The 21,023-nt window shown below is 28.8% G+C and overlaps 2 protein-coding genes across 3 annotated transcripts in view; both read left to right on the top strand.

Annotated features, from left to right (window-relative positions):
• The window catches only part of LOC122268286 (acetylcholinesterase-like), a 123,813-nt gene extending 120,885 nt beyond the window's left edge, over positions 1 to 2,928 (top strand). The window contains exons 6-7 of the mRNA XM_071176965.1: positions 1,105 to 1,312; positions 2,815 to 2,928. Of these exons, the coding sequence (XP_071033066.1) occupies positions 1,105 to 1,312; positions 2,815 to 2,928 (322 nt within the window). The remainder of the gene's footprint in view (positions 1 to 1,104; positions 1,313 to 2,814) is intronic.
• A 4,991-nt stretch (positions 2,929 to 7,919) lies between these two features.
• LOC107446821 (serine/threonine-protein phosphatase 2A regulatory subunit B'' subunit delta) overlaps positions 7,920 to 21,023 on the top strand; it is a gene marked incomplete at its 5' end in the record, with an annotated part of 31,114 nt that continues 18,010 nt past the window's right edge. For both annotated transcript variants that reach the window (XM_043047885.2, XM_043047886.2), the window contains 1 exon segment: positions 7,920 to 7,961. In XM_043047885.2, coding sequence (XP_042903819.1) covers positions 7,920 to 7,961 — 42 coding nt within the window.

Below are 21,023 nucleotides of genomic sequence, written 5' to 3'. Positions count from 1 at the left end.
ACTGAACCTCCTAGATGCCGAATCTGTGGTTTGAAATTGCCTCCAAAGTCTATGAACCACAGATGGACTCACATTTAGCCATCTGGCCACTTCTGATTGACTCTGCCCTGCCTCTAGTCTCCCGATGGCTCTCCATCGTAGTTCTTCAGGCAAATGATGCCTAGAGGTCATTATTACGAATTGGCTATCTCAGATTTTCAATGTCGCAATCACAGTAAAATTTGTGTGCTTTCTCTCAAACTTGGACTTTTATGCTCCAGGCAGATGACGTAAGCCGAGTGCAGCGCCACTAATTTGCATATTGCAATTTTACTCAGCTACTCTTAGTGGACAACATATGCAAATTTTGCACGGTTTGGCTTACTTTTGAAAGAGTTATCGCTATTTTTGTGATTTTTCCTTAATTTATGATAACCAGTGTATATAAGTTCAAAATGAAGAATAAAACAAAGAAAAATAATAGACATATGAAAAAAAGGGGGTGGGAAATAATAAGTAAAAAAATAACAAACAACATTTTATTTAAAAAAAAAAAATGAATTGTTAAAAATAAAAAAAAAACCGGAAAAAAAGTCGGAAAAAAAAAGATATAATCTTTTCTTCAGCCCACACGATTATATCCGCAAAACAGAGTGCTTATTGTTTTTCTTAACTTTCTTAGTGTTTTCTTGTATTTATTTATTTATATATATATATATATATGAAAAATCGGAAAAAGAAAAATAATTATAAAAATAATAAACGAATCCGAAGAAAAAATCAGAAAAAGGAAAATATTTATTAATAAATGTCCGGAAAAAAAATAAATTTTCCGGATTTTTATAAATTTTCGGAATTTCTTTCGGAAATTTTTTTCCGGATTTTTTTATTATTTTATTTTTTCCATTTTTCATTGTTCTGTACTTTTCCATGCTTTCTCTATATTTTGAACTTGTTTTATAAGTTCTATTTACTTGCAGCTTATGCGCAGTAAATAAAACTTATTGTTTTTCTTAATTTTCTTTGTATTTTGTCCTTTTTGAATTTATCATGTATATATTGAAATAATTTGCAAATAAAATATGTTTTTAAATATGCACTTCTTTTGTATACTCTTTTTTATAGGAATCCTAGTCTTAGGCCAGATGGCGAATATGAATCTACTTACTGGCCTGTCCACACAGCAACAGGTCGTGAATACTTAACGTTAGCTGTCAATTCTAGCGAAATAGGTAGAGCCCGGCGGGCGAAAGAGTGTGCCTTTTGGTACGAGTATTTGCCCAAACTAGTGTCCTACACAGGTATAAACTCCATTTCCTTTTTTTTCCCTAAAGTTTTTATAAATTTGATCAAAAAATTTCTTATTTCAATTTTTGTCTTCATGTTCGGTATTTTTATGTTTTTGCGCAGCTATGGATTGAAAGTTCAAAATTATTTTGAAAAATTCGTTTCGATAGTGAGAGGCAAGGTTAGGGATTGCTTTAATAATATACTCAGTAGTTAAAATATGAATTTAAATATTTCTTATCGTGTATTAGTACAGTTTATTAGTATTTTATTATTTATTACTTTATTACTTATTTTATACTTTATTACGTGTATTAGTACTTTAGTGTACAGTTTGCAAAAAAAATAAAAATAAATAAATAAATTGAAAAAATAAAAAAAAGAGAAAGAAACGGATAAATTTTGATCTAATCATGGGATCTGCACGTTCAAGGACTCAATCTTAATGGTTCGAGGGGGCAAACTGAAATATACTAATTAAATAGTCTTTCTACACAATAGCGTACTTTCTCTGAATCTCAGAATAAACATGCCTTTTTTTTTTACTGGTTCAAATTTCTGACTCCCAAAATACAGAGGGTAACAGCAATCTGGGTAATATGCCATAAACTTTAAAAAAATCGTAAAACTTAATTTCTCTGGAACTATTTGACAGATATCGCTCAAATTTTGTATTATAAGTAAAAAATTTTATATCTTACAATTCAAAATTTTTCCACCATTATCATATAAAATAATAAATAATTATTAAAAGTTATTTTTTGCATGGAACTATCTGTAAAATTTTATAATTGTGTGCAAATACTTTTTAATTCGTTTAAAAAGTTCTCAAGATATGACAAAAAGTACAATCATATAATGAAAAGTAAAATTAACAATAAAGAGTTCAAACTTCGAACTGCTCTCCTAACCAAACTATTAGGACCATATTTCCTAGATTGCGACTATCCCCTATAGTTTAGGGGTCAAAAATCTACATTCTTCTTAAAACAATGTATATTTATTCAGAGAAAGTACGTTACTGTGTCGGATTTCGTAACTTAAAATACCCTTTGCACTAATAAATTAGCATATCTGTGGTCGCCACTTTGAACCATTGAGTCCTAGAACCCAAAGATCATCATTAGATCAAAAGTTATTCTGGTGCTCCATTGTTTTGCACACTGTACATTCATAAAAAGATCTCCAAACTGTTTTGAGTGTTTTAAACTTTACATGTACAGTACATTCTGCGTTAAAGGGTTAAAACGGGAAGTTCTATTTATAAGTCACTGAAATAATACGCATAATAAAAAAAGTTTGCACATTTTTGAAATAATGTACAAATATTGAGCTTTATAAGTTAAAATTTTTTAATATTATTATTATTTTTTATATTTACAAATAAATATAATTTCCAATCCTTCTCTCGTCCATCGGAACAATTTTGAACGATAAATGGCTTCGCGTACAGGCTTATTTTTCTTCCTCATACTCCATTTTGCATGGAAGATAGAAAATAAAGAGTATTAAGCTTACATTTTAAAAATTGCTAATAACAACTTACAGCCACGATGGCTCAGGGATGGAGCGTTCGCCTTCCAAAGAGGTAAACCGAGTTCAAATCCCAACGCTGGCTGCGATCGATGCATCCGGCATGCACCGAATACAGTGCTGAAGTGAAATATCCTCAGTGGTAGACGGTTCGTGAGTTAGAGTCATTTTGCGGTCAGGCTAACCCTGGGAAGTTTTCGTGGTCTTGCTCCATGTAACGCAAATGCTGGTTAGCTCCCCCAAAAAGTCCTTCACGAAGGCAAATTTCTCCCAATACTCGACCCAGGAGTTCCCTTGTCTTCTGGATTGGGTTCAAAATTGCAAGGCTACGGAGTTGAACATTAGTAGTCGTAAACCCATGAAAATTGGGTCGTCTGTTCAACGACGGTTATTAAAGGTTAGTATTACACAGCTTACTTAGAGTTATATCGAGACCATTACAAAATTGTCATTCTTTTCTAAGTGACATAAAATTTTTATTATGTGAGGAATATTTTTTATGGAGCTTACAGTTTCAAAGTATATATTTTCGAAAAATATATTCTTAGGCAAACAAGATAATGCGCGTCATTGATAACGAGTGTTTTCTTTAAAAGCGATAAATTTCAGTAAACAATAGCAATACTAAAATGTGGGAAAGGAGGGAGGTAACAGGCCCGTTAATATTTTTCCTTTTATTATATTTCTGAGATAAATAAAACAATAACATTAGTAACTCTTAATTCGCACTTAAACTTAATTTGCAGTGTCTATCTATAGACAATTTTTTGAAGTAATGAAATTTATTTTTGAAAATTATAAATTCCGTTATTCCTAGACAAAAACGAAATTTATTGACTTTCGATGCTTTTGGTTTCATGTTGATGCAGTTCTAATCAATATGTGAAAAATAAATATGCAATAAAACAATAATTTATAATAATTGCATTAGCATTGATGCTTAAAGATTCGTATGGCGTAAATGTGAAATTTCACAGTACGTAAACCGTTTCAAACGTATTCTGCGTAGAACTAGACTGTTAAAAAAAATAATATATATATATATANATATATATATATATATATATACGGTATTAAATACTTAACATGAAAAGGAATAAATTGTGAAAACGAGAAAAAAAGGGGGGAAGGGTAACTAAGACAGTGATTCCAAAATGGCTGCTCCGTGGAACCCTAGGGTTCCGCGCAAGAGTTAAAGGGGTTCTGTGAGTACTTTCTACAGCCAGTAATGAGTTTTTAAACCTCCGAATACATTTAGATCTAACCTATAATTCATAATTTATTTAATCTTTTGGTTACCTTTTGCGAAATTATTTCTAGTAAAATTCCAATGAAATATAAATAACATTTTTTAAAAGAAAATATAATATTTCTAACAACAATATAATGAACGAATTCTGAAAAGAATAAGCATTTATAAATATTATTATTTCCTATCGCGCTTTTCAAATCGAAATAAAATAATTAATAAAGAAATATGTTTTCCTAATAATAATTTTTAAAGTTTATAGCAGTTATTACGTTTTCCTAATAACCATTTTTAACGTTTATAACAATTATTACGTTTTCCTAATAACCATTTTTAACGTTTATAGCAGTTATTTAAAATTTTAATTTAGAAATAAACTATAATTCTGCTTTTTTTTAAATTCATTTTCAACTTATGTATATACACCAGAAAAAAAAAATCGCAGCTAGGCTAGAAAAAATACAAAGACAACTAATTTAACTGTCGAATATAAAACCTAATATATGATTATTAATGATAAAACAATAAAAAATCTTCACTTCTCTAAATAAATATTTTAAAAATAGTTTTACAGTTATATAGGTTATAACGTTCACAATTAGCTAAAGTTCACAATAAACTTCATTTATAAAGTTGGGGTTCCACCGAAAGAAAATTGATTATTTAGGGTTGCGTAGCTGAAAAAAATTGGGAAGCCCTAAAACTACGGCACTTGAAAATCCTGAAACCCATATTTATCTAATAAAGATATCCCCCCCCCTAGGGTTTGATAAGTAAGGGTCATCTTTTAAAACTGACCATAAGTAAATACTTAACTGACCATAAGTAAATTTAACTTAACTCTTAATCACCAAATACTTGTTTGATGAATTGAAACCCGAATAATAATATAAGCAGTAAAATAAACTGTTACCGTAAATTTTGGAAGAAAATAATATAGAATTAAACTAACTCCATGTTTAATAATTGTTTGTTCGCTGAGACAATGGTTTGATTTTCAAAAAATATTTTCCGTCATAAAAATTTCTAAAATAAATTTTAAGTGGGGCTATGATCTTAAAATCTGTGCCATAAATGCGAACAGTGTGATATGCTAGCAAGTGCTGCATTGCAAAAAATGATGGTAAAAAGCACTGACACTTAGAGTGCCAGTACTTTTTACCGTTAAGTCCATTTTTACCGGAGCATGTTACGGAATAAAAAATCTGATATATCGTAACTTTTACTGTACTCGAATTAAATTTATATTACTGCCAAAATTATGGGATAATATTTTACGGTAAAAATGCATTTTACAAAAGATGCATCCAAAGTTCTGGTACTTTATACCGCAATTGATCTTTCATAATTGATTTCGTAATTGAACTTTTCCTTTTATGATTTTTTTAATGTTTCTTTGTGATATAATTTGACTAAATAGAAAGGCGATAAATTAATAGTGTAATGCGCTTGCAAGTGCTGTCTATTTCTTATAATTCTCAATTTGATTTGTGTTACATTGACAATTATTAAAACTAGTTATGTAAAATCATGTAATATGGAATATATATAATAAATTATATCTGCATAACTATATTTATTACTAAAAAAAACATAGCTTCACCTTAAGTGTTTTTAATGTTAGCATTGCAGTCGTGATTATTTTAAAAAAATTGTCCTTCAAATGACATTGGTAATGATATCAAATGTGATTGTTCAAAACTGTAAAAAAATAGCTTTTTTTCCTAATAAAAACAAGCATTCGATACATGGTTCGTTACCTTTAAGCCTATAATTTTTATTTTATGTCTTTCCAAAGAAAGCGTGTAGAACAGTTTCAGAGTTTACTTTAAAAAAAAAAGGATTTAAAAACTTTCGACGTAAATCTAAAAGAGAATTGAAAAAACTAAATCTTTTTTTTTCTCTAAGGGAATATAAATGAGGCATAATGCAACCATGTATACTGCATTGTATGATTTAAATTAAATTGTTAAAAATTGTCTTATATTAATTTAAAACCAAAAGCTTTCTCTGAAGTCAACTGTTTTTAAGATATCTTTTAAAAAGATAACGCTGACAGTTGTTTGCGTTGTTTACATCATCACCAGTTTGGATGTCATTCAACTAAGCAACTTTGTATTATCTCATACAATGTCTGAATTGACGCGATACACCGATTACAGTAACATGAACAATTTAAGTGTATCATCATTACTAAAGTGACATTTTTAGAAGTTAAAGTTGAAGGTAATTTTTCTGTTACTGTAAATAAACACTTTGGAGTTTAGAATTTGGAATACTTGATATGCAAACAATTCTCAATTAAGTGAAGAAGTCAGAAAATGCTTCGCTCCGGTTTGATGAAAATAAACCCAATTTTAAGTATACACAGTTTGAAATTTTTCTATACAATTTATAAAAAATGGATATTAATTTAAATATTAACGACGGAAGAAGATGAACAGGATTTTAAATGATTTATTTAAATTTACAATTAAATCAAGGAGAAAAAAATTCTGGTAAAATTACCATATTCTATGATAATAACATTTCTAGTAAAAATAACCATCACTCTTATAAAAATAAAAAGTCTTTGAACCATTTATTTGGTAATTTTTCTGTTCATACGTTAACAGTTTTCCGGAAAATCTGGTTTTCAAAATTGCAGTTTTTATTACCTCACTTTTAGTAAAAAAATATATCACCAAAAAGTTAATTTGACAGAATAAATGATTTGCCATGTTTTAAAGCATCAGAATAATATCATCACATTTTACCATATTTACCAAATTTTATCACATATTATAAAACCATATTTAATTGTTATTTTTACCAAAGCGATTTGGTAAAAATTACCAAGCATTTTGGTGTTCCCATAGAGTCAGAATTTTACCATATTGTGGTAATTTCAACCATACTTTTTTTTTCTAAGTTATAGAAAAAAAAGTATGTTGGTTTATTCTAGATTCGACGATATCATTCCAATTAAGTTTAATAGTTTTAAATGTGCAGTTCATCCCTCTATTTGCCTTTTTTTTATTCTTCGTATAAACCGAAACAATAAAAGAAGTGACTCTCGCTTTACCGGAATAATCCAATCCCGGTAAAGCGAGATATTTCTGTATTTTTAAATATAAAATGTCTATATGTGTTTCAATTATGAATTAACTTGATTATTATTAATTCAATGATTAATAAGAAGAAAGAAGTTAAGAAGTTAATTTTCTACTGTTTCATAATTTTTTTTTAACTGTGTATGAAGCGAAATCTTCTTATTTATTTGACTTTAAAAAAGATTTACTATTCTGTGAAAATTCACGGAGGAACAATGGAAACTCATTTCAAAACTTTTTTGGCTCAGGACTTTGCTTCAGGGGATGCTTCAAGTTGATTAAGTATTAAAATTTGAACAATTTTTTTTATTTTGAATTATTTAAAATTTTATACTATTATAATTATATCATGATTTAATTATATCTCAAGATTTAAGTATAGCTACAATAACTTTCTTTTAAATTTTACAGATTAACGTACGCAATACTTTAGGTTTATAATTTTAATTTACATCAACAGTGCGTAATTAAAATTCCTACGTGTTTGAATCAAGAAATTTGAAAATGCAGATAATAAATTTCGGTTTGCCTATGGCTACTAAAACCAACGTCCACCGCTCATTAGAATACCTTGCTTTAAGCAATTTTGTTTAGTCTATCGCTTCCCTGTCTTTTGCAAAATCAGCGCAGACGAGTGTTACATGAATCAGCACACATAATGAATGTTTTGCTGCATGTGAATAGAATTAGTAGTCTGAATTTTATTCATGAAAACTAATGATTTTGTGTGTGTCAGTCGCTTTAACTGACTACTGCTTTGTTTTGCTTTTCTTTTGTAGTTTTGGGAAGTTGTGGCAGATTCCGACAAGAACCTTAACTTGGTCAGTACTTCTGCATCTTTCTTTTACTTTTCCCTCTTTTACCCTAACCTCTTTGCATGGATTTGATGTGTGCTCTCCTTTACCCTGCTTTTCACCTTAGTAACTAAGCATGAATTAATCTTTTTCAATTCGCAAAATTCTGCACATACTGACAACTATACATTGATGAAATTTTCATTCTAAAGTTACGGTAAAATAACAAGCAGCAGTCTGTCAATCCAAATAATCGTAAAGTTTACGGTAAAGAACATTTTTATACTTTTACGGTTTCGAAACCGCTTACAACTAGTATAGTTAAAAAGCCATGAATACAAAACTATATGTTTTTTTAACCATTTACGACTAGCATGGTTTCCCAACCGTAACAAAGGAATTTAACTGGGCATTGGATCCAAAATTTTCGTAAGGTGGGTAATGGAGTTAGGTTGTGTTTTATCAAATGAGTCGTGGAATGTGATTCAATTAGTTTATCTGGGTGTTTCGCCTATCGTAAGAGACAGGAATTGCTAGACATTTTGTGTTGAGCAACTTCATGGTGCTGCCATCTAGAAGTCATCGAGAAGGGGTTACAAGTTAGGAATTGCAGGACACTGAAAACTCTTTATCTGAAGTGAAGGGAGAAAATATTATGGTGTCAATGCCGGGACTCGAACCCACATTCTGTCGATCATGAGATTGACAGATTAGCCTTCTCTGCTATGATATGTACCCAGCTGCAAAGAACTAAGTGGCTTCGTTACGTGGGCCTAGTCTGTGCGAGGAAATTCTGGTTGTTTTACTGTATTAGGTAAAAACAGTTGATAAACGTTTTTTCTCACAGATAACAGTTTGAGTACCATCTTATCTACGATTTTTTAACTGTTTTGTTTGACTATGGTAAAGTAATAATTGAATAAATTGTTATTTAACCATTTATTCCGAGAAATTTCAAACAGTGTATGACACGCAACTTTTTGATTTCTCTCACACTCTCAGAAAAAATCCATTCAACACACTCAAAAATATTCATTCAGTGAACAATCACATTAGCTTCTTGATCCATAATTAACTGCAACCTTAAAATCAGCAATGTTTCTAGGTTCTGCTCAAATTGAACAATAAAGTAATGCATTCAAATTTAAGTATGATAAATTGGAACCATGAAAAGTTGCATCTAATTTTGTACAATAATATTATTTACTGTGCTGCAATATTTTTAACAATGCAGGTTGAAGTATGACATCGGTAAGGAGAAGGACTTATAATATTGCACGCAGTTCATTCAGCCTTAATAAAATACTTAGTTGAATAGTGCTTTCGTGCAAGTTGAACTATAGTTTCAAATAATCAGCTATATGAAAAATTAACTTACATGGTCATGTGGTTCGCCTTGACATCTGCCTAAGATTACTGCCAACGAGCAAAATGTTATGATTTGATGAACGCGAATATTTTTAAATGTGTATATTTTAATTTTGTGCACATAAAAATAAGAAAATATGGATTTACCCCGCTTCTAATTATAGGTAATTCTTAAAGTTTTGCAATTTCATTTTAATAAAACGCATTTAAAAAAATATTAGTGCATATTAAACATCCTGAAACATAACATAACCTGAAATAAGGTTGCAACCATAGTAATTTGTTGAATTACGGGTTTAACCACATGATCAAATAAGGTATTCCTACACAGAGAAAAAAAAACTTGGTAAAATTACTGTACTTTATGATAAGGACATTCCTGATAAAAAGGAACCATAATTCTGGTAATAAAAACCAAAATATCACGGTATTTAACCCTTCATTTGATAATTTTTCCGTTCATATATAACGGTTTACCACAAATTTTGGTTTTCAAAATTATAGTTCCTTTTACCTCGCATTTTGTTGAAAACACAAAACATATAAGTAAATTTAACCGAATAAATTTTTTTATAACATGTTCTAAGGTATCACGATAAAATTACCAAATTTTGTCATATTTGCCAAATTTTAAAACGTATTACCAAACCATATTTTATTGTTAGTTTTACCAAAATCATTAACAACGCTCTTAGATAAAAAATTATCGAGTTTTTTCTTTTTTTTTTACATTCCCATAGAATTATACTTTTTCGTCACTGTACCTGTAACTTACTTAATTATACGATATTGTGGTTCAATTTGAAGCACTATCTTGTGTTTGGCACACCGAATTGATTTTTAAGTTGTTCATCTTAGTACCTTATTAAAGTTGAAGAAAATTCGCATGATATTAAAATTCAAAGTACAATATGTATAATCCAACATTGAACCTATTATTTGAGCGTACTTTTGAGAATATAAAAAATAAATGAAATTCGCATAAGACGCTCAAACTAAGAATTCTTGTTGTCAGCTGTTTTGAATATATCATCAAGGTGCTTGCTCATGGGAGCGAAATTATAGTTTTCTTCAAATATAATGCTAATCAATCCTTTGTATGAATTTTTTCATGTTTATATCTTTCATCACGAAATACTATATTTCCAAGGATCTTTGTTCCGGCTTGCTTAATCTGCATAACTGTAGAAGAAGATCAATCGCTTCATAATTCCGTCTGAAGTTCAAATCCATCAATAATAGTTGATTTCAGATACTAATCACGGTCACAGTTTTCGTCACATATCATCTCCAGGCTTATTAGTGTCCTATTACCGGCGGGGCGAATCGTGCTCAGATTTGGTGAGCTCATGAATTAATTTTACTAAAAAATTGCCGATTAATAAGACCTGCTTGTCTCAATGATTAATTCATATATTCGTCTATTTCCTGAACCAAGTTCCAGATGTCAAATACTGGCTCGTTGCTGGAATTTGATTCAAAATTTCTCTTTTAACAATAAAAAAAAAATATTTATAGAATTATTGCATTTAAGTTGAGGTTCACAAAATTCAACATTTTTACACTGAAAAGTGCATTATCCATAGATTCTGACATAAATGATGTCTTTTGGAAGACCAGATCATGGGAGAGTAGTATCCTGCTCATGAATGCCTCTCAATTTTCTGTTTGTTCTCGAAATTCAAACTTTTTACAAATAAAATTGCATTAGCCATAGATTCTGACATAAATTATATGTTTTGGAAGACCAGATCATGGGAGAGTAGTTTCCAGCACATGAATGGCTCTCAATTTTCTGTTTGTTCACAAAATTCAAACTTTAACAAATAAAATTGCATTAGCCATTGATTCTGACATAAATTATATGTTTTGGAGGACCAGATCATGGGAGAGTAGTTTCCAGCACATGAATGCCTCTCAATTTTCTGTTTGTTCACAAAATTCAAACTTTTTACAATGAAAATTGCATTAGTCATAGATTCTGACATAAATGATATCTTTTGGAAGACCAAATCATGGGAGAGTAGATTCCAGCACATGAATGCCTCTCAATTTTCTGTTTGTTCACAAAACTCAAACTTTTTACAAATAAAATTGCATTAGCTATAGATTCTGACATAAATGATATCTTTTGGAAGACCAGATATTGGGAGAGTAGTTTCCAGCACATGAATGCCTCTCAATTTTCTGTTTGTTCACAAAATTCAAACTTTTTACAAATAAAATTGCATTAGCTATAGATTCTGACATAAATGATATCTTTTGGAAGACTAGATCATGGGAGAGTAGTTCCCAACACTTGAATGCTTCTCAATTTTCTGTTTGTCTGAATGATTGATTCAGAAGTTCGTTTGTTTCATAAAATGCGTTGCAATGTCTGAAATTTCCACTTTTGCAGGAGTGGGCTGAAATATTTCATAATTGCTACAATGAAAATTGCCTTGGTCATAGATTCCGATATAAACTATCTCTTATGGAAGACAGCTCATAGGTTAACAGCTTTCAGCTCATGAATGTTTCTTAACTTTACTCAGAATTACTTTTACAAAAATTTGCTTGTCACTGTAAAAAATTCCGGATAAAATTATGGTAAAAAGTACTAGAACCTTCAGTGTAATATTCGTAAAATCAATTTTACCGTAAAATTTTATAACGCAATTTTTATTGTAATACTTATTTAATACATTGATTCAGTAAATATTACTCTAAAAATTACTGTATATCAAAATTTTTGTTTTGTAAAATTTTATGGTAAAAATAAATGCTATGGTAAAAAGTTCTGACACCATTAGAGCCGGTACTTTTTATCGTAATTTTTTACCATGTGGTTATTTCAGAAATTCGTTTAAAATTCTCAGGGCTGTTACAATAAAAATTCCGTTTACCATAGAATCTAAAATAAATTATCTCAAAGTGTTGTTAAAAGTCAGCCACGATACTTCTTATTTTCTGAATTAGATTCAAAATGGCAGTAGTAGTCTGGTTTCTAAGTTAAAAGAATTAAGAATTAGTATTTAGTTAAAAGTTGCAGAAAGCATTTAGAGCTATACCGGTATCGATTTCTTTTTTCCTTTTTGCGTTAAAAAATAAAATGAAAATATATTGAAATTTGAATGTAGTGTGAAATTTTGATGAGCCTTTCAATACACATGATTAAACCACTTCATAAAAAAAAAGATTTTTATCATAATACGAAATACTAATTAACGATCAATTACTGCTTTCAGTCCTATTGCGTTTAACCTGTTTCCAGATATAAGTCACTCTTGATTCTGTGTTCCATGACTCTGAAACATTCTAGAATAAACACATTTTCGTCTTGATTAGTCTAAGGCAGCGGCTTCCAGTTCCTTTCCGGTAATGGAACCCTAAATAATCGTACCTTCTTTTGGCGAAACCCCAAGATAAAGTTCATCAGCAATTGTGAACATTTTAATCAAAGAAAAATTGCTATTTCGAAAATATTTAGTGTGAAGAACGAAATTTTTTAATCCTTTTACCAATAATATTCTTAAACAGTGCTTGTTAACAGTTATCAGTCAAAGAGTCATCATGTATCATTAATAATTATCAAGGAGACATATTTCTGTAAATTAGATGGCAAATACTTAAGTAATTTTTTTATAAATGCATATCCTTTGCATAATTACTCCAACACAGTTTAATTAGAAAGTAGCTATATTTTTTAGAAATTTTGCTATTTCTTTCAGTCATATTTTACTTGAATAATTTCTCAGAAATGTCCGAAATATTAAATAAATAATGGGTAGTATTAATGTAATATTAAACAAATAATGGGAATGGGTAGTGCTAATGTACAGGGTTATTCATAATTCCCTCCGTTCAGGAACTGGACTATCGCATTGATTTATGCCGTGTGACCAATGGTTCACACATAGAACACCTGTAATGTATGTAAGTAAAACTTGAACAGTTTGGGAATAATTTCATATGTTTCTTTTTTCATATTCGTCTTTTTTTTTATTATAACACTTCGAAACCCCGGAGGAAATTATGAATAACCCTGTATTATTAAATAAATAATAGGAATGAATAAATATTAAATAAATAATGGGTAGTATTAATGGGAATATTAATGTAATTACAGAATATTTTTTAAAAATAAATTCTAACCATCGGAGCCCCAGTAGATCTTTCACGGAGCCCTAGAATTTCGCCGAACACTTTTTGGGAATCACTGGTCTAAAATCCTGATGATTTTAATGTTTTTATAAAGACAGTTTTCTTTTTCTTCAATTTATTAGTAGTGCCCATGATGTGAAAAATTCGATTTACGATTATATGACTGGTTATTAAAGTTCGTGAAGTTGTTAAAAAAAGTTTGACTAAATTTCTGAAACAAAGGATTTTTTTCAATGTCTTTACTATTCACATAAGAAGAGAAATCACACATGGCAAACTCTTTATATGAATATCAATACCAATATAGCTTGATTGTTTAATTTGTAGCATTTAATCATGAAAAAAAGATTAAAATTTTTAGCAAATTGCAAATAACATAGCATTTAACGTATATGAAAACCATCACGTCAAGACGCTTTGAAAAGTGTTTATTGTTTCATTCCTTTAACCTAAAATATGCAGAAACTAGATTTAAAAAACAAAAAAAAAGTCTTATCACAAAGTCTTATCAAATTGGCAATGCATGCAAAGATTTTTTTTTATTTCGTTTGAAGACTGCTTATCTTTATAACAATCTAAGACTGAGTTATTAACAGCGCTCATTTCATCTCTATCAATTTGTGTCATTTGCCCTGAATTTAAACTCTTTAAACCGTATTTGTCTGTGAGAAAGAGTGCAATTATCATTCATCATTTAATTCAAACACTATTAAAACGCAAAATAAATTTTTGTGAGAAAAAATTACCACTATTAGCCTATTTCCTTTTTTACTTTAATTTCTGAATAAAATGCTTCATTAATTTTTTAAACAGCAGCATAATAAGCTTGACTAACGCAAAATCATTTAAAAATTTAAAGAAGAAATTTTAATTTAAAAAAAACTTCTGTATCTGCCATCTGTATTTGAACCATATTTAGATTTCGGATTTTGCGGCTGAGCTATTTTCGCTTATTACTTTTTTCCTTAAGAAACGGTTTCTCATACCATAATTGTTTTTTTTTTTTTTCATTTCTCATGAGAAAAATGGAAATAGCCATAAACTATCAACCACTTTTTGATTACGATTATTTTTTATTTGATACAGCTGACTAGACTTGTATGACCTGTGATTAAGTTTTCCAAAAAATATTTTTTCAATTATATTATCTCAAAAGCCGAGTTGAATGATCAATTAAAAGCTTTAGCGTTAAAAAAAGCAAAAAAATCGGGGGGAAAAAATAAAAAGATGACATGACCTGTATTTTTCTTAACCCTATACTCAGTGTGACTTACTTTTGTTAACCCATTTTTGGCCAAAAGTGCCTAATCACGCCATTTCAATATTTTTTATTGATGCGGTAATATATGCTTTTCATAACTTTTTATCATATAACTTTTTATCTTAAGGGTTCTAAAGACGCCTATAAAATATTAGTTATTCTATACTTTCTATAATTTTTTCTTACGCCTGTTGTTTTAACTTGAAACGATTATTTACAAAATTTCGACCTTTTAAAAATGAATAATAATCCCACTTGAGATTAACCATATGCTTTTATTACGGATTTCAGTAATGCAAGTTCTGTAAATAAATATACCATTTTATTCACCATTACCATTTACCCACCTTTACCATAATGCACCATTTATTACCATTCATACATGAAGCTTATTTTGTATCTTAATGAATGTAATTTAAGTATATTTTAATGAAACTAATGCTACGTTTTATGAAGTATCTATGCTTAGCTAAGAATGGGAGAGATAAAAATTTGTGTCGTAATTCGTAATTATGTACAAAATATATTTCTTAATTCGATAATTTTTTTCTTAATAAATATAAATAATACTAACAATTTCATTTTTATTACTGTCAATTATCTGAGTATTATTTCGATTAATTACCATTTTTTGCTAATATAATGTTACCGTTATCTGTAACATAAATTCCATATTTTGTTTACTTTTATCCACAAAAAATGGAGCTTTATAGAGTTTTTCCATGATTTATTTAAATCAAATTTTTCTTTTCAAAATCCTTTTTCCCCGTCATAATTTGGAATCGAATATTTTTAAAGCTACAACACATTCCGTAAGTACATCAAACATTAAAAGTACCATGAATTACGAATATGATATCATAAAGAAGGTGAATTACAAGACCTGTTATAGATAACCCTTTTATTTAAAATAAAACACAAAGCACATAATGCCTTCTTTTTTTCATAAAAATTCAAACAAGATTTGTCTCATGTGAAGAACTCAAATGTTTATTACTCTCAAATAATTTAAACCAAACAAACTTTTCCTTTATTTATCCAAAACCAGAAAAGAACTAAACTATATCCTTCAAATTACATCCGCATAGCTGAGGCGATGGTTAAAGCAATTACTTCAATAAATATGCTTTTATCTGTTATAGCTATTAAAGTAAAGATAAATATCCGCGAGTCGTTGAATTTATTTGATACTGAAAAGTAAGCTTATCTAAAACGTAAATACAGCTGGATTCTTGTTTTTCCCAACACTTGGAAATCACGATTTTTTGATTTCATTTTCTTTTAGCGTATTTTTCACCCATGCAAAAATATTTTTATTTATATTTTTCTCACGAATATTTCGTCTTTTTGTGTTTTTAATCCGTCAACAAGCTGAAGTTTTTTTATTTCTTACTTCATTAATATTCCTTCTCTTATATCTTTTCGGAACAATGATTTGTCGTAGTATGCCATAAGAATGAAATCTAAATTACTTCTACAATTCTAAGATATTTTTTTCTTTTCTTCTTCTTTTCAGAAATCGTGATTGTTAAGTTGCGTGTTTTTATATGGAATTTGAATAATAGGGTGTATAAAAAATAACTTTTCGGAATTTAAAATTTTGTTAGAAGCTTTTTATGCTTTTATATATTAAGGAGAAAGTTGGTTTAACACTTAATTTTGGTGCTGAATTTGGTAATTTTATTGTTTTGTGTACGTTAATGTGGTTATTATCTTCCATACTAAGCACGCCTGATGCAGCAGTTCCCAACTTTTTTACGACTATGGAACACTAAATGATCTACCTTTTTTTGATGGAACTGATGTGATTATTCAGTTGCGTGTTTTTATATGGAATTTAAATAATAGGGTGCATTAAAAGTAACTTTTTGGAATTTAAAATTTTGTTAGAAGCTTTTTATGTTTTTATATATTAAGGAGAAGGTTGGTTCAACACTTAGTTTTGGTGCAGAATTAGGTAATTTTATAGTTTTGTATACGTTAATGTGGTTATTATCTTCCATAGTAAGCACGCCTGATGCAACGGTTCCCAATTTTTTACGGCTATGGAACACTAAATGATCGACCTTTTTTTGATGGAACCCCGACTGCATAACTAAAGTAAATAAATACAATTGCGTGCGTATTAACCATTAAAAGACTACTTTATTTTCTCTTTTAGTCTTTTTTTATATTTAATTAGATGAATAAAATTTTTTCCTTGTTTTATCATTAATAATCTAAACAATCAACTGGTTGCACCTACTGTAAATAATTCAAAATATTGTAGTTTGTCCGAATATGTAATGATAGCAACCTTCTTCTATCAAATAATGTCTAGTCAAGTTGAAAGCCATACAGGTCAAAAATTAATTTTAATTCCTTACACAAAGAAAAATAAAATCTGGTAAAATTACCGTACTGTGTGGCAATGACATTACTGATAGTATAATAAAAAAACATAATTGTGGTTATTTAAACTAAAATATACGGTGTTTAAGACATTGATTTGGTAATTTTTTCTTTTATATGGTAATATTTCCTCGGAAATTCTGGTTTTCATAGTTATGGCTCTTATTACTACACATTTAGGAAAGAATACAAAACTGAAAACTAAATTGAACCGATTAAATGGTTTTTATGCCATGTTCTGAAGTATGTATCATAATAAAATTACAAACTTTTATAGTTACCAAATTTACTCATACGTAATAAAACCGTATTTTATTGTTTACCAAAATCATATTGTTTACCAAAATCATCATTTTAATTTTACCAAAATCATTACCAAAGCTATTCGGCAAAAATTATCGTTCTTTTTATGCTTCCATAGAGCTAGAGACACGGTAAATTTTACCATACTTTTGACCATACTTTTCTTCTTACTTGACTTTACCATACTTGACTTTGGACCATACTTTTCTTCTCAGTGTAAAAATTTTTTGGAGGATCAAAAGCATTAGTTTAATTTTTTTTTTTCAAATCATAAACATTTTTTTTTCCAATGGCAGGCACTGAATTTGAATCCTTGCCTATACTATGCCAGAATTGTTGCTCATTACGCGTTACCCAGTGGGCACCTGTGAACCAAAGTCACGGGGGCTAGCAACATTGCCCACGCCACACTGCCACAAACCCGTTTATAGGGTGGGCCACATTCACACATCATACACACACACAACAGAGGACAGCACAAAGAGAGAGAGAGAAACATCCATGCCCAGAGCGGGATTCGAACCCGCAGCCTATGGCTTCGCAGTCAGGCACGCTAACCGCTCGGCCACCTGACAGGCAAAATCGTAAACATAAAATATATTTTATATTTCAAGTTCAACTATAAGTTTAAAAAAAAATAGCAGTAAAGCAATTTATACGTAAAATGTATAATTTAGGTAACGTATAATGTAAATTTTATAAAGTATAATATACGTTAAATGTATAATACGCAAGACACTTTAATCTTACCTAGAATCTATGTAAAAAGCTAAACAAGAACTTGGGTTAATAATGGAAAATATGCACATTTGTTCAGAAAAAATAATATTTTCGTGCAGGTTTTATGAAAATTTATATCTAATCAAGAATCTAATAATACCCTAACTTAAATATTGGGTTAAAAACTGAAAACATGTGTATTTGTTGATGAAAAAAAAAGGTTTTTTTAAAGGTTTTGTGAAAGCCTTAATCTATTCCAATAGTTTTGTCTTAGCCTAAACATTAGTTAGAAAATTTGAAATATGAGTATTTCTCTATGAAAATCATGGTTTTGTTGATCAAACAAATGGTTTTGGTTTATGGTTGTGTTGTCTAATAAATTATCTATTAAGAAGTTATCTATTAAAAATTACTTATGTTTGTTAATTACATTGCGACTCGTTGAATCGAACACTAAGTTGCATGAAATAAGATGACTTTTAAGAAGGAACTGTTCTTTTCACTACATTATTTTCGTACTAAGTATATTTGCTTGAATATTTGCTTAAACTATTTTGCCTTCATTAAAATATTGGTATATATATATATGATGGTATATATAACTAATGAATAATGAAGAAAAAACTAATTTTTTCAAAACATTTTTCCATTAAAACTTCAAAACTAGAAAATAAATGTCTACAATAATGGAACTTGCTGAAAAGGAAGAAGTCTAACTGTGATCTGAACCAAAATATTTAAAATAAGTATAAGTTTCGGTTTTTATTTGAAAAGTAATAATTTGATCAATTATATAAATAGATTAATATATTTTCCTAATTTAATAACATGACAGGCTATAAATTATTGTAGATTCCATTTAAAATTTTTCATTCAAAAATGAATTATGTGATCATAAATACTTCAGGAATTCAATTTTACGGATGTATATTTTGATAGTTATTATTATTTAAAATTTAATTAGTAGAATTAAAGAAATTTAAATCCTATTTCTGATTAGATACTTTGACAATAGTCCATTATTTTCATACCATTTGTATTATCTGATTGCTTTTACTTTTTTATTTAAAAAATGCTTTGTTTAGATTCACTTTAATAATAACAAAGCGTAATCAAATATAAATGCTACAGCAACCTTTAAATGCATCATTCAAATTTTTTTTTTATATTAGTTTTCATGTTGTGTTTTTTCCCCATCTTTATAAATTTCTATCTCATAAATTTGTTGACTGAAATTAGTTGAAAGGGTAAAATTTCTTTTAGTTGAATTACCATTTCTGATTTCTTTAAAGCTAAATATTTTTGTTGATTAAGCATTTTAAGATATATTTTTGTTGATTAAGCATTTTAATATTGGTTATTTGGGAATAATTATATTATTGAAATATTATTATTGAAATAATTTCTCATTGGAGTTTTTCTACGTCGTTTTTTTATATTTATTTCCGTAATTTAATTTATAGTTAGCTATATTTATTGCTAAGATCCCTCTTCCCTCGCCTTCTTGCATTTTAAGTTATATATTTGATTCGTGTTTTCTTGATTTTCTTTTAATCTTTTATTTGATCTTAATAAGCTGTTGATAATAGAACGACATTCGATAGAACTATACCTTTCAAAAAAGAAAGGTATAGTTCTAATAATAAAAGAATCGCTATTAGATTAGGAGGAATAATTCTTGATGATATTTAGAACTTCTATAGTTTTTTTCTCAAAGATGAAAAGCAATAAAATTATGCGGTTTGTGGTTTCGAGTAACTTATTTAAAACTACACACACATTTTAGATTTTCTAAAATTTATTTTATTTTTTACAATTTACACGATTTGAGTGATCCTAAAAAACTTTTTACGTAAATTACGCAAAAGCAGGAATATTTATCAAATGCATAAAAATAGACAAATGTATAATGTTAAACTACCTTTAAAAAAATTCTAAAAAATTATCTTTGTTATCATATGAAAATGTAAATCATCACTACACATTTAGAAGTTTTGGAACATGTTAAACTATAGTATCGTTATAATAGTATTTATTGCAACATTATTGTGCTGAGTGTTACTGTATTTTCATAATTCTTGAAGTTGATGACACAATAGTATGATACTCAACTTCACTATAAAAAATTCCTTATCAAAATATAACAAAAAGTACCAGCACTCAGGTTGACAGTACTTTTTATTGTATAATCCAATTTTACTGGAACATGTTACGGAACAAAAAAAACTGAAATGCCATAATTTTTACAGCAATAATTAACCTTAAATCACTGAACAACTATAATTAAATTAATATTTCAACATAATATTTTACCAAAAAATGGATTTTACAGATTATGCACCCAAAGTGCCGGTACTTTATACCGTAATTTGATACGGAATTTTCCATATCTGTCTCAGTTCTTTAACAATAAACGCATATTGCTACTATAAGGTTTCATTTATCTCTATCGGATGGTACAATACACTGTGCACGTTGTAACTTCTTGTTTAGTTTAATGCCCAATAATGTACACAAATTGAATCAATTGAATTTTACTTATCAATCAAATTCTACATAGACAGGTTTCTTCCCTCTGGATTCCAATGAAAATTTTCTCAGATAAGCGATAAGCATTTCTAGCCAAAATCTAAAACGGCCTATTGGTAGACTCTTGCCAATATCGGCGAATGTTATATCGCTGATTATCTATAATTGTCTATGAATCCATACTCAATAGCTGTGTTAATTACTGCTACTGGTAACATTTTATGACATTTTCTCATGGTTTTCCTAAAACGGGTATTAAATATTAATTTCTTATGATATTTTATACCTTCCGAATTTACAATTTAAACTAATGATCCTTTTGTATCAAATTCAATCACCCATAATTTGTTCTCTGTATCTCGCAAATGTTTCTT

The sequence above is a fragment of the Parasteatoda tepidariorum genome, chromosome 2, assembly GCF_043381705.1.
Source record: "Parasteatoda tepidariorum isolate YZ-2023 chromosome 2, CAS_Ptep_4.0, whole genome shotgun sequence".
Lineage (NCBI taxonomy): Eukaryota > Metazoa > Arthropoda > Arachnida > Araneae > Theridiidae > Parasteatoda > Parasteatoda tepidariorum.
Note: the sequence above shows the minus strand (reverse complement) of the source record. Positions and strands in the feature narration are given on the sequence as shown.